The 14,626-nt window shown below is 32.3% G+C and overlaps 1 protein-coding gene across 8 annotated transcripts in view; it reads left to right on the top strand.

Annotated features, from left to right (window-relative positions):
* Dys (Dystrophin) overlaps positions 1–14,626 on the top strand; it is a 1,830,839-nt gene that overhangs the window by 454,515 nt on the left and 1,361,698 nt on the right. For all 8 annotated transcript variants that reach the window (XM_081729421.1, XM_081729456.1, XM_081729463.1 and 5 more), the window contains exons 6-11: positions 938–1,027; positions 5,121–5,319; positions 6,479–6,627; positions 8,979–9,170; positions 11,898–12,079; positions 14,048–14,283. In XM_081729421.1, the coding sequence (XP_081585547.1) occupies positions 938–1,027; positions 5,121–5,319; positions 6,479–6,627; positions 8,979–9,170; positions 11,898–12,079; positions 14,048–14,283 (1,048 nt within the window). The remainder of the gene's footprint in view (positions 1–937; positions 1,028–5,120; positions 5,320–6,478; positions 6,628–8,978; positions 9,171–11,897; positions 12,080–14,047; positions 14,284–14,626) is intronic.

Genomic DNA, 14,626 nt, shown 5'->3' with positions numbered 1-14,626 from the left:
TTATCTATTATTGTAGTAAGTTACATTTTATTACCTCTTTCCACTTACGAAAAATGGGCAAAAGAAAAATTATTAGTTTTTCAAAAATATTTAGTAGTCTGCCGCCTTAAGAAAAGGGAATACACAGATTTTAAAAATATAATATAACATATATTATTTAATATATGTATATGTATTAATATAAGTAATAATTATATATTAATATATAATGTATTAAAATACATTAATACATTAATATGGATATTATGATAAAAAGGCCTTGTGTCCATCTTAAATACAAACTAAATACAACTTTCTTAGTCTGAAGAAGGAAGTGATATACTTCCGAAACTGTAACATTTCTAATTAATTTATAATAAAGATTATAGACAGCCTTGTAAGAAAGTTGTATTTAGTTTGTGTTTAATACATTAATATATTAATGTAAGGATTAATATATGTATATATAATTTAAGATATATATTAGAGGAATTGGAGATTCTCAATTATATATCAGATAATTTTAATGTAATATTTGAAAATAAAGTTTTCACATGGTAACAATCGTATTCAAAATGGATGTACAAGACGTTTATTTATTTAAATTGTTTTTAAAAATTATTATCCGACATATAGTTAAAAGAGATATATTTTAAATAAATTTGTTGTGTGTGTGTTATTCATTTTAATTTAAAAAAGACATAAAAAGTTACGTTTTTAAATATATTAACAGAGTATCCAGTATATGAAACAGTTCAGCTGTATTAAGTTAGGCTCAGGTATTTAATCATCGTGCTTGCTTTAGTTTTTTTTTTAAAAAAAAAGTCTGTTTTTTTTAAAAATGTAGATGGACATAAAAACATTCATCGTTAATTTAATTAATGTATAAGTAGTTGTGTAATGTTTCGTTTTTCAGAAATGTTATCCAGAAATGTTTTGTTTTTTCTTTTCATTGTAGGTTCACTATCACTTACGAGACCTAATGGCTGAACTGCAGCAAACCAATCTCGAGAAAGCATTACTAGCTTGGTGTAGGCAAAATACTCAGGTAGGAAAGAAAAACAGTACATAGTGAAATCTGTCTTCAATATTTCTCTATTATTTCGACGAATTTCATTGATTTTTTCTTTAGCTACTGAGATGTGCAGTGCGATTGTTTGGAAATCATGTTTCGTAACACTTACTACATTTTACGTCGATAAATTAGCCAATAATGATCAGCGAATTGCTGATATTTTCGCCAGCTTGGATTTTTTTTTTTTCGAAAGGAATTTCGCACACACGCGTGGCCATTTCGTGTTCAACGTCATTAACTTTAGTTGGACGATAATAGCTATTGTTAGTTCCATTCTCAACGCCGGAGTAAATAAGGCAGACGACGTTCAAGGGAATTAATGGAAGACATATCTGGAATAAGGACAAATTAGACAACAACAACAACAACAACAAAAATTTGGTCACAGCTGAAGCTGAACATCAAATGATGCATCACAGGCATGTAAATCAGTGGTACTAATAATTAATTAACTATACGGCTTAAGAAGTTCGAAAGTTCATCGCTACAGACACAACTTCCATGATTTGATTTTATCCTGTGCCAAACAAATCCAATCTAGCTTGTCATAACCCAACTTTTTAAGTTCCTATTTTGTATTATTTCTTACAACTTCTTCGTACTTCATTAAACGATGTGTACTTCATTGAAAGTAAGGGAGAGAGGGAAGGGGGGCGCTCATGTCATCCCAACCTAGTCTTTTTCTTACGTTGTAAAATTTTTACGTTATAAAGTTTAAGTTAGGTCCTATTCTTGAAACTGTACGATTTCTTTGGATTTCGGTCTAGTCTTTCACAGTATACCTTAGTTCATCTTACACACATTCACTATGTCAATTGCATATATTATATATTGCTTTGAGAGTCTGGAATTATTCATACCAAATGTCTCCTGATCCGGTCATATTTAACAATTAAAAAAATAGTTATTTTTTATTTATTAACATTCTCTCATAAAACCTTGTCCGTCCTTTTGCCAAAGCAATTTTAAAAAGAATATATAAATGTATATGTATTTATTTTTTTAGAAAAAACTTGAGACTATATCAACATACGAGAAAAAAAATGTTCTTATGTTTTATTTTTTTTATTTTTCAGTCCATATATATAAAATAATAGAAGGCTCAAATATCTACTTATAGTATTATAAGATGGGTGAAATAACAAATAATCGTATATTTAATTTCGTTTTCAGTTATCAGGGGTATTCATTCAAGATATGGAATAAAATTCTTAAAGGGAAAACTGACAAGAAATCCTAATGTGAAAGCTAGAATTCTTTCCTAGAGCTAGATATACATTGTGTATTCGAAATATGTTTTATTTGAAAGACAGAAAATTGTTTTAAATAAGTTGCAAGACAGTGATATTGCAAACACGAAATTTTATTTAGAATCTGTAAAATTTAGTGATGTAAATAGTATTCATCTATCGCCAGGCACTGAAGTACCACAGGGATCGATGTATATTTACATCGATAAGAGTCCGTGGTAAAATGTAACGGGGGCAAAAGCATTTTAAATATATCTTTATCTCATTGTACATTTTTTTCTGTTCAGTGCAGAATTTCTCTCCGTCATAATTCACATTAATAAACTCAAAGCTCACATTAATGAGATGAGAATGATTTTCCCTGTTTTGAAAATTTGTTGCTGCTCGTATGGTAGAAAATGCCATTGAACTGCCAAAGAAAAAGTATTTCCCTGGCTCGTTAAGAGTATTTTCAAGTGTTTGCATTAGATAAAATCTTAAGTTATATTCCGTAACATACTACTACTTTGTTTTCCTTCTTTTCTACGAGCATCAAACATCTGATTATGCATTTAGTGTCTAGTAATTTAAACGTAGTGAGGAGAAGAAATATTGCGTAAAATTTGGCAGCTGTTCTGTCTATGATGGCTTAATGCCTGAGACCCTGAAATAAACTGGAATTTATAAGCCTATGTAACATTCCGTTGATATTTATTCACAACAGTTTATCTAAAACAAATAATATTTGATTATTTATCTTCTGCATTTGACTGCGTAATGACTTGTTATGCTATTTTAACTTCAGTTTGAAATTCTATTAGCGATCAAATCATTGGTGCAGAGCCATAACAAAGCAATCATTTCCTGTAGTCGTTTTGAATATATTTAGTCCTGTGCTGCTAGTGACTATGAAGCGATATAAGCATACGCAATTAAGTATTTCCAAGTAATGACATACTGTACTGGGCAACTGTCTTAATTTCGTTGAACATTCATTTTCAAAACTAAATAAGTTAGAATTGTACGTATAGGTATGTGGATGAATAATAAAAAATGTCTTAAATGCACAGTCCTGTTCAAAGAAATCTAACTACTCATTTTCTTTTTAAAGACTCTCCAGTCGCTCAAACAATCAGAAGTTGCTCATTTGTTTAATGAAATTCTTTTTATGGATAAGAATACAAGGCTGGTTGGACATGTATCTCTTTTTGGAAACCCTTTAGCATTGCCCATAGATGGAGTTAAACCAAAGAAATGTAAATTTTCTTTGATCAATTGAGTTCTTTTTAAAGCCACAATGTTACAATGTCCTATATACGATTGCAGAAAGATAGACTTCTAAGGAAAGGTAAAATGAAAGTTTCTTTAAAACAAAACTGAACACACATTATTTAGGAGTAGTTCATTTCGCCATTTATAGAGCATTAATTGAGCTTGTGTGTTTGTTATTGCAGTTAAGATAAAACATCTAATTGCACTGAGCAAACTGTATTGTGACACTAATGCTGAGTCATATATATATATATATATATATATATATATATATATATATATATATATATATATATTAATTTCCTGCCTTATGGACTATGTTTGTAGCCTTGTGTAAAATAAAGTACACTCATTACAAAAAAATCACTGGGCGCCTTGTACATAGAAGAACGGAGCTGTCCCAGTAAGGTACCTGAGTTCTTCGTTCTAACACTGGTTCTGGAGACATGAGACGCAGTTAAAGTATACTATGGTGTCCAGATTTAGAAAATAAATAAATAAATAAATAATAATAATAAAACGGGACATTCGACGAACTGACATAATTTGACATCCCGTTTAGGTGTAGTCAGTCGTTATTTGTGCCAGTGAGGAATAAGTCTTGAGCTTTTCAAAATATATAATTTTTATTTAGTTGTATTTAACCTTACACCAATATTAACTTTTACACTATCTTTTAACGTTGAACAAGAATTAGGATTAGGGGCATGGATTGTCGTCTAATGTCATATTTTTCTTTTGATGGCTGAATTTCTTGTAGGATTTTTTGATGACTTGAAGTATCGAATCGATTTATCGACTCACGAAAAGTTATCGAATATCGAAACATGGAGTTTACTACGGAGCCATCTGTTCGAAAAAATATGAAACTATTTTAGAGAATTTCGAAATCATACCAAACGAAGGGTCAGTTGTCGGGTTTAAGAAGACGTAAAAATTATATTACGTAATTGGAAGCAGAAATGAGACGCACTTTCTTTAAGAAAGGACCATTTGCGTTCCGTTTGCATATTTCTCAGAACACCGGACAACTTTTGAAAAAAAAAAAAAAAAAAAAAGGACAATCCCGCTTAAAACAGGATGTTTCGTCACCCTAATCAGTACACCAATGCAAACTACAGATTTTACAGATTTTTGATAAGAGCATTATTATTGGATATGACCACAGCGACTTATCTACCAAGAGGTACCTGTATAAGTAAAAGGAGCATACGGAAAAGGATTGTGAGAATGCTTCACACGAATGGGGTGTCCCAAGAAACGAACTCTTAGAGACGACAGAACAGAACAATATGATATTCAAAGTATGAGTTACTTGTCCAACAGCCAGATCCAAAAAGAAATTCAGGCAACATGAAGAATGTCATTGTTAGAATAGTGTATATTTACTTACGTTGAAGGAAAAATTGCATTTTTCTAGTTATTGCATGAATTGTATAGTTTTAATATCTTTATATTGAAAATAGCGTGAGAATTAGTTGAACACATTATTTTAAAGATATTTTATACACAACGTAAACAAAAGTACACATTTTATTTTTAATTTTATTTATTTTTATTTTCAGAACTACCCTGGCGTAGATATAAAGAACTTCACTAGTTCGTGGTCGGATGGACTGGCATTTAATGCTTTGATTCACCACTGGAGACCTCAGTTGTTCGACTATACTAATATTGCGAAAAAGCATCCGAACGCAAGGTTAGAACATGCATTCCGAATAGCCCAAGAACACTTAGGAATTGAAAGACTACTAGATCCTGAAGGTAAGAAGAGCGGGCTTTATGGATTAAATTAATTTAACTTCTTTCTGCAAAAACTATCCGTACTATCCATATTTTTTAAATGATTGTTTTATTTATTTGGAACAGAAGGTTATAAGGAAGAACAAATAAACACCACTTTTCTGATAAATAACAGCTGTTTTCTTTATCACTAGAATTTCCAGTCATCTGTTAAAATTTTCCAGTTATCAGAATGAAGCTCTGACTTACTTCACATTTTCTGTTTACAGATTGTCTTATCTACGTATAAATATATATATTGTATATACCTAGGTAAGTATTTTTTCTCTAAGAAAGTGACTTACACCACTCTTAACTTTCACCTGTCCATATATACAGAGTGTTTATGAACTATACCGACAAATTTCAAGATGGGATTCCTTACATCAAAATAATAAAGAAAAAAGTTCATATAAACTTCTGGGAAAAAGTTTATACTTTCAGGGCTAGGGCTATTCAAAGTCGTGGAAAAGCGAAAACTTCAACACGAGCTGTTTCCAATTCCGTGATTTCCTAAAATTCTAATTTTAACTCTTTATATATATATATATATATAAGTAAAGTGGCACGAATTCTATATAAAATTACTTTTCAGTTTTAATGTTCGTTACTTTTTAAAATACCTGCTTCAAACGAATTAAAACCCATATTTATGTTAAAATGTCCGTTTTTTTTATACTGAGTGGGGATTAAGAGAATGATATTATTTTTATTATATCGTATTGGAAAATATTTCTGTATGCAAGGGCGCCGATCCTGGCGGGGGAGGGAGCCCGGTCCCCCCAAAGCTCATGTAGGTCTCCTCATTGTATTTATAAATTTACAATATTTGGCATAATTTGAATGCAATTTGTCTTAAAATCCTCATATATGCTTTCTGCATCTGAATGGGCCCCCTCAAATTTACAGAGAAATCGGCGCAGTGTGTATAACACTGTATATAACATTGTCACGTCTATCTTTTAATCAATTTGTTCTGTACGATATATATTGCTACGATGGGGTTCTGGCTGGTTTTAGCACTAAAAATTTTATTAAATTCAATTAAATGGTAATGTAAGGAATGATATATGTTTTAACTCTAATTCTAAGTTATTCTAATTCATCATATTCTTATGTTTTTTTTCTTTCCCTTTTTCAGATGTAAATACCTCAGTGCCTGACAAAAAGTCCATTATGATGTATGTAATGTGCCTTTTCCAATCGTTACCACACTCAGGGATAGATGCAGGAAGCTTAGATATCAGTCTACACTCAGAAACCAGTTCTATATCATCACCATTAGCTGAGGTAACAACAAATTACATTGTTGTAAACAAAGTAATTGTTCTAGAGCATGCATTGTTATCAATAGAAGCCGAAAGAAAATATTTATTAAGGGATCACCAATACTTCGGAGACAATTGTAGCAGAAAGTAGATTATTTCTAACAACGAATATAACTCCATTAAAAAAAAAAAAAAAAAATCTTGTGGGACGACTTGGGCAATGGAAACCAGTTGTCGACTGGAGCGTGATGGGTATTCGATTCGTATTGACAAATAGATCAGTAATTGGTATAATATTCTCACGAAAATTCAATTCTTACCCGGAAAATTAATAAAAATTCGGGAGTTTGGGCAATGGCGACCGGTTGCCGTTTGGGACTGATAGATGTCATTCGATTCCTATTGACAAGTAGATGAATAATTAGTATGACATTTCCCGAAAATTGAATTTTTACCTGGGAAATTAATAAAAATTCGGGAGTTTGGGCAATGGCGACCGGTTGCCGTTTGGGACTGATAGATGTCATTCGATTCCTATTGACAAGTAGATGAATAATTAGTATGACATTTCCCGAAAATTGAATTTTTACCTGGGAAATTAATAAAATTTCGGGAGTGAACTTTTATGAAAATTGAATTTTCGGGATAATTCATACCAGTTATTGATCTACTTGTTAATAGTAATCAAATGGTACCCATCACATCCCAATCGGCAACTGGCCTTCATTGCCCAAAATCCCGAATTTTTATTAATTTCCCGAGTAAAAATTGATTTTTCGGGAAAATATCATACCAATTATTATTGATGTACTTGTCAATACAAATCGAATAGCACCCATCTCGTCCCAGTCGACAACTGGTCCCCATTGCCCAAATTGTTCCAATCTTGTTTTGAAAAACAGCAGAACAAAGAATTTTTTCTATTAAGTGTTAAACTACTGTGATTCCCCGGGTATAAGGCCGGGTCTTATATTAACTTTTTGCTCAAAAAATTGGTTAGGATTTATTTTTAGGGGTACTTAAATTGAAATGCGGTACGTGTGTGAACACTGTGCATATCGACTTACAAGTTTTCTGATTGTTGCGCAAAAATAACTTTCGTTAAGAGGCTTATCGGGATAATAACAATATTAATGTTCTGTATTAAAAAATGTAGTCAATAGTAACGCATCGATAAAATATGTAAATTTATAATAACTACACATACGCGTGATTAAGTTAGTTTAAAGGAATCTGTTTTGAGGCCTGCAACTACTGGAGTATATTCTGAAGATATGGCTTATTATGAGCAATCTGAAAAATTAAGCTAGGTTCTTATTTGCTTAGATCTTATTTTCAAGAAAACATAATAAAAACATTTACAAACATCGTGCATATTGAGTATGTTTAGTAGACAATGATTTAATTAACCTAAGACTTGCATTGTTTTCTTAAAATTTTGGGAACCTTCCGAGATAATTAATCTGGCAAATATGATGAATATGTGCTGTTTACTTGCTGTAACAATTTGTGGAAAATGTTCGTTTTATTGTTACAGACATACATAATCAATATAGCTACTAGATAATTAACATTTCAGAGAAAATCCAGACGAATAATGGTGAATTAACATTTCATCTACTCTTAGGGATTGTTTACTATAAATTCCGTTACATTTCCATAAAATTTTCCTCAAAAAGAGATTCCAAAATTTTGAAAGAAAAATTAGCATCAATGAATTCACTATACCGCCCAGCGCCTACCATCTGATAGATATGTTAAATATTTATCTCTGAAACAACTACCGCCGCTCATTTCATTAAAAAAAAGAAGAAAAAATGCGTGGATAAATTTCTGATTGCTCTCTTTATATATTAATTTGAGAATACTGAATCCAATGGAATTATTTTCAAGCATATCCATCCATGGAGTCACGAGGAAAATGACCTTAAAGTTACGATTATTTATGTTTATTTATAATCCAAATTTGAGATCACTTTTGTAGGCACTCCATGGTCGCGTATGTTCACAAGTAGTCTCGTTGGATTTATGTGTCCTGTTGAAATAAGTTTGAATCAGGTTGTCTTCTGATTTCTTTCAGCTGCGTTTAGATGTATCTTTGTAGGTCCTTGATAGAGATATTTACTTTTCTTCCTCGCTTTTGAAAAAATAAAATATTTATAGAATTGGTATACTATTATTGCTTTTAACCAAGCATATTAAATTGACGTATATTTTCCTGCAATTTAGTATGAAATGTAATTAATGATTCATATTAATAAGAAAATATAAAAACTATATTCTTTAAATTTGAATGGGTAAATAATGTGTCATGAAGCCCTACTGTACTGTTTCTTTCTGTATTAATGTCGTAATTATTTCGTTAAATTTTAGGGTGGATCATTGAGTATTTCTGGCTCCCGTCCTGTCAGTAGTGCCACTACCATCTCCGTAGAGCTTGGAGGTTACCAAGTAGCGTTAGAAGAAGTGTTAACGTGGCTGCTAGAAGCAGAAGATAAATTGAGCAGTCTAGGACCAGTAGAAGGAACTTTGGATTACGTGAAGGAACAGTTCCATTCGCACGAGGTAAGTCATTGTTTATATTATTATTTATTTCTTTTTTAATGATCACTTGAAATTCTTTTATACAACAATATGCATGTACACTCTTACTTAGTACTCGAAGTAACAGGATGTATTGTTTAAGCCTTCTTTTCTCCTTTGTTAAGCTATATTTGTGATTCTATGAGAGATGCGTTGTCTCTATTAGTATTCAACTTTATTCTGGAGTACGCTATAAGGAAAATCAAAGACAGCAACCAGGGCCTAGAGCTGAATGGCATTTACTAAAGCCTGTAACAAACATCTTGGCATTTCAGCTAAACGAATAAAACGCGAGCTCTGACGCGAAGTTGCCAAGTGGTAAAGGGGTGTGGCTATGGCTAAGCAGGCAAACTACAGCACGATCAGGTAGTAGGGAATAGACGTGGATGTGTACAAAATAAACATGGCAATACTGCTGGCCTCTCATTTGCTAGCAGCATTTAAAGGGAACTTGGAGCGCCGCCTTCAAATGCCAAGATGTTTGTCACGCCGTTTAGGTTATGGCGTATGCTGATGATGTTAATCTTGTAGGGGTTGATTACAGAACAATATAAAGAAATGTAGAGGTCACATTAAACAAGTACATGGACATGGGTTTAGAAGGACATGGACATGGACATGGATTTAGAAGTAAATACAGTGAAAACTAAATACACGGAAGTTCGCCGGGATCGTAATACGGCAAATTATGTCTGCGTCAAAATATCAAATAATACTTTCGACAAAGTAGATACTTTCAGATATCTAGGATCAATGTTAGTAGACTAAGATCATTTCCACGAAGAAAATAAATGTCAATTGAAAGCAGGGCGTTATTATTTAATTCGAAATCTTTTGTCGTCGCGAATTCTGTCGAGGAATTTAAAGCTTAAAATATATAAAATGATAATCGTGCTTATTGTGCTGTATGGTCGTGAAACATAGCTGCTTACTCCGAGGGATGAACGCAGTCTGAAAGTATTTGAGAATAAAATTCTGAGATGAATATTCGGATCCAAGTGAAACGGGAATGGCGGAAACATCATAATGGCATAATTTATACCATTTACCAAAAAATGTAAGAGTCATTAAGTCTAGGAGGATCAGGTGGACAGGTCGTGTAACCAGAATGGAAGATTGTAGGAACGCTTTCAAAGTTTTAACTGCAAATCCAATCTGAAAACGACCATTAGAAGGACCTAAACACAGATGGAAGGCTAGTATTATGGATCTCGCAGAAACAGAAATATAAGCTAGAAACAGGATCCAGTTGGCTAAGGACAGGAGTGAACACGGCATTGAACCTCCGGGCACGACACGACAGGATTGAACACGGCACGACAGAGCTTTTGTGAACACGGCATTGAACCTCCGGGTTCCGTAGGTCATAGAGTTTGTTAGTTAGTTATGCCTATTATTACAAATTGAAGCAAGGATTTTGCGTTGCTTTGACGCCAACCGTTACGGAAAGGGGCTACCAGTGTCAGTATCTTTGTTTGAATGGAAACTGGATGAATAGTGTATTACAAACTATAGTTTAGAAACCCAGAAGTGATGACATTGGAAGTCGTTATATTAACTGCATTTCATCTAGTTGAATGTGTGGCATCTAACCGGTCATAGTCCTTTGGACTAAGATTATCATACGTCAGCATTTATACAGAGATCCAGATTTGGAGTGTAAAAATTTCCGGTCACATACATTTTCCGAACATATTATGACATATGTTGTTTTCTGAACATACTGTTATATTTAAATATTAAATGGTTAAATCTAGTAGGCACACCGTGATTCTATTTTTTATTATTGTGCTTATTATATACTTCTTGACTATCAGTCAAATAAGGAGAGAAGTACATTGAAATAGAGTTAGACAACGGTGTGTGTGTTCCCAGTTTATCATTTCAGAATATGGTAGCCCCACTTTAAATTATATAGTACTAGGAATTTGAGAGTTCAAAGTATATTCTTAAAGAACGAAAACTGGACTTTGTGTAGAGGTTCAGTTCGAGAGATGGTCTTTCCCTTTCAGCTTAATCGCCAGTATGATAAAAAGTAACGAATAAAGAAGTGACATTCATATGAGAATAGTGATACTATTCATTCCTGTGATATACGTTTAATGAAATTTTATAATGAGGTACAGAGTCATCACGTTAAATTAGCAAATGAAAAGCAATGACGATGCAAATAAATAAATAAATAAATAAATAAATAAAAGATAGATAAATTATGAAATACCCAACTGAATTCAAATAAGATTGAAATAAATTTGTATATGCCAATGAAATAAAAATGAATAAAACATTTTCTTGGTGATATAGTATATTCGAATACTATACCGTAATAGTCTACACTCGTATACTGAAAATATTATAAGCTACGAAACCACCTTTAATCACATTTAAACAGAAATAATTTTCGATTATTCATTTTGTAATTGCGTTATTCAACTCGCAGTTCGTAGTTGCCGTTATGCCGTTGCGTTCAAATTAAATTCCTTGTTTCTTCTGCTTATCATCTACGAGTATATATTCAACCCAAGTTTATTTGGGATCCTCTGCTTATTTTGAGATCTCGTACACTCGTACACTATGTACGATGCATAGGATCGTACATTTTTTCGTTACAGATATCTGTTAGTTACTTAAATGATTTTCAAATACTGATTTTTAATTTAATATTTGTAACATTTTTTTAATGTTATTTTTTTCCTCTTCTTCACTCAGAGTTTTCTACTAGAATTGACTGGTCATCAGGAAGGAGTGGGAGCTGTGTTACAAGAAGGCGCTCGACTGTTGTCGGAAGGAGGCCTTTCTAGAGACGAAGCAGAGCAAGTGCAAATTCAGATGAGATTATTGAATTCTCGATGGGAAGATCTCAGAATTGTAGCAATGGAAAGGCAATCCAGGTACCAATTCTCAAAGCAGTGCATAATTTACTCAGTTTATGGATCGGAGGTGAAAATGTTTCTCTCAGAACCTTTACTGTGCAGGAGTTGTGGGAGAAATTGTTTCATGACATTACTATCGTCTAAAGAAGCCATTTAGCATGGTTCTATCACACGATAATAACTATGAGAGATAACGTAAAAAGTCAAGAACAGATTATAAATGCTCACTGAGATACTTCTCCTTATAAGTTACTTATGAAATAATGAAATAGCAGTTTATGGTAAAGAGTTGGAACTTAGATAATCTTTTTGTCATTTATATATGTATCTAGTAAATTGGTACAGTATAATAGAATCTCACTGTTAATTATGAGTACATTATTTCCTTATACAGTAATTGGATTTTTGTATGTGTGTGTGTGTGCACTTACAGTAACACAAATTCGTATGTATATCTCACATTTAACATTAACATAGAACATCAGCCAAGATTAAACTATAGATATGGTTTCTAGTAGAGGGGTTATTGTAGTTTATTTTGTTTGTTTGGAACTGTATGTTCTTTTTCAGTACCGAAACGTGAATCTTCAGTTTATCGTGGGATATGAATCATATGAACCTCCGCTAGGAAAACACACCCAAGTCTTCTGCACGGAAATCAAAAACTCTAGCCATTTAATCATGAGAAGTTAGCACTTGGTTCGGAATGCACGTTGAGTTGTACTGTGTATCCCATCACATTTAGCCTTAATAATCTTAATTAGACGAATTAGACAATATGTTAGCGTGTAATAGTAATACAAAAAGATGTCTAAAGATCCAACATAAATCAATCAATAGAGCTAATGGAGTTGAACCATGTAGATGAAACACCGAAATAGCAATACTTAGCTGCAAGGAATAAATAAGATCTTAAAAGATACGGGACTAAATAGGGAATAGATGAAACCCTAAACATAAAATCACAGATAGATTGAACTGTGTATAGTAGAAAAGATAGGGTAATAGATAAAACCCAAAACATAAAAACACAGCATCAATCAGATTGAACTGGGTATAGTAGAAAAGTTAGGGTGATAGATGCAACCAAAAACATATAAACACAACATCAAACAGATTGAACAGGGTATAGTAGAAAAGATAAGGTAATAAATGAAATAAAAAAACTTAAAAATATAACATCATACAGATTGAAGTGGGTATAGTGGAAAAGTTGGGGTAATAAATGCAACCAAAAACTTAAAAGCATAACATCAAACAGATTGAAATAGGTATAGTAGAAAACATAGGATAGATGACAGATTGAAGTGGGTATAGTAGAAAAGATAGGGTAATAGATGAAACCAAGACATAAAAGCACAACATCAAACAAACTATTGTGGGTATAATAGAAAACGTAGGGTAATAGATGAAACCAAAAACATATGAACTCAACATCAGACAGATTGAACTGGGTATAGTAAAAAAGATAAGGTAATAGAGGAAACCAAAAACATACCTAAGTATAAACTCAACATCAAACAGATTGAACTGGGTATAGTAGAAAAGATAGGGTAATAGAGGAAACCAAAAACATGAAAACACAACATCAAACTAATCGAAGTAAACAGAATCATATGCTTAAAAGTTAATCCTCACGCGTAATTTTTGAGAAAATAGGCAAAACGTATTTTAATTATGACACTAGCAAGAAAATTGTACACACCGTGATTAATAAGATATAACAGAAAATTATCATTATCTCTTAAATTTTAATTTTTAATATTTTATTTAATATTTTCAAAGTTTACGTATTTCTTGTAAAAGTAATGCTTTGTTGTGTATTCTAAGATTTACTCTGAAATTTATTATTCTTGTACGTTTTAGGAGCGTGTAGAGATAATCATGTTGTGTAATAGACATATTTGCTAATTGGTTGTGTTGTATTCATTTATATTTGTCATATATATTTATATTTCATTAAACAATACATGTAATTTTTCACAGGATACATGATACATTGATGAGCATGCAACAAGAGCAGCTAGACCAACTAAGACAATGGTTAACAGCGACGGAGGACAGGATATCCAGGATGGCAGATTCTATTCCGGATTTTGAGTCCTTAAAACAGCAAGTTGAACAGCACAAGGCTCTTCAGGATGATCTTGAATCACAACAACGAGTGGTGGATACTCTTTCCAACATGGTAGTCGTAGTGGACGAAAATAGCTCAGAAAATGGTATGCTGTTAATAAAGGATTTAAGATGTCCTTTTCTTTCTTTTTTTAAATAAAAAAGACACGTGTGAAAATATGTATTTTGACATCTGTAAAAGAAGTGATTTCCATTCCTCTTAGACTTCCAAATTATAAGAATTCAATATTGAAACCAGAAGTAATAGGATACCACTTAACGGTTTCAATATAGGTACAAGGACAGAGATAAAACCTCTTTCAATAGAGGGATAACGGCATAGATAAAACATATTCCAATAGAGGGATAAAGGCAGAGATTAAATCTATTTCAATAGAAGATTGAGTTGATTTTGAGTTTAACGTCCTGTTCAACAGCGAGGCTATATGA

The sequence above is a fragment of the Thermobia domestica genome, chromosome 1 (assembly GCF_964235325.1).
Source record: "Thermobia domestica chromosome 1, izTheDome1.hap1.1, whole genome shotgun sequence".
Lineage (NCBI taxonomy): Eukaryota > Metazoa > Arthropoda > Insecta > Zygentoma > Lepismatidae > Thermobia > Thermobia domestica.
Note: the sequence above shows the minus strand (reverse complement) of the source record. Positions and strands in the feature narration are given on the sequence as shown.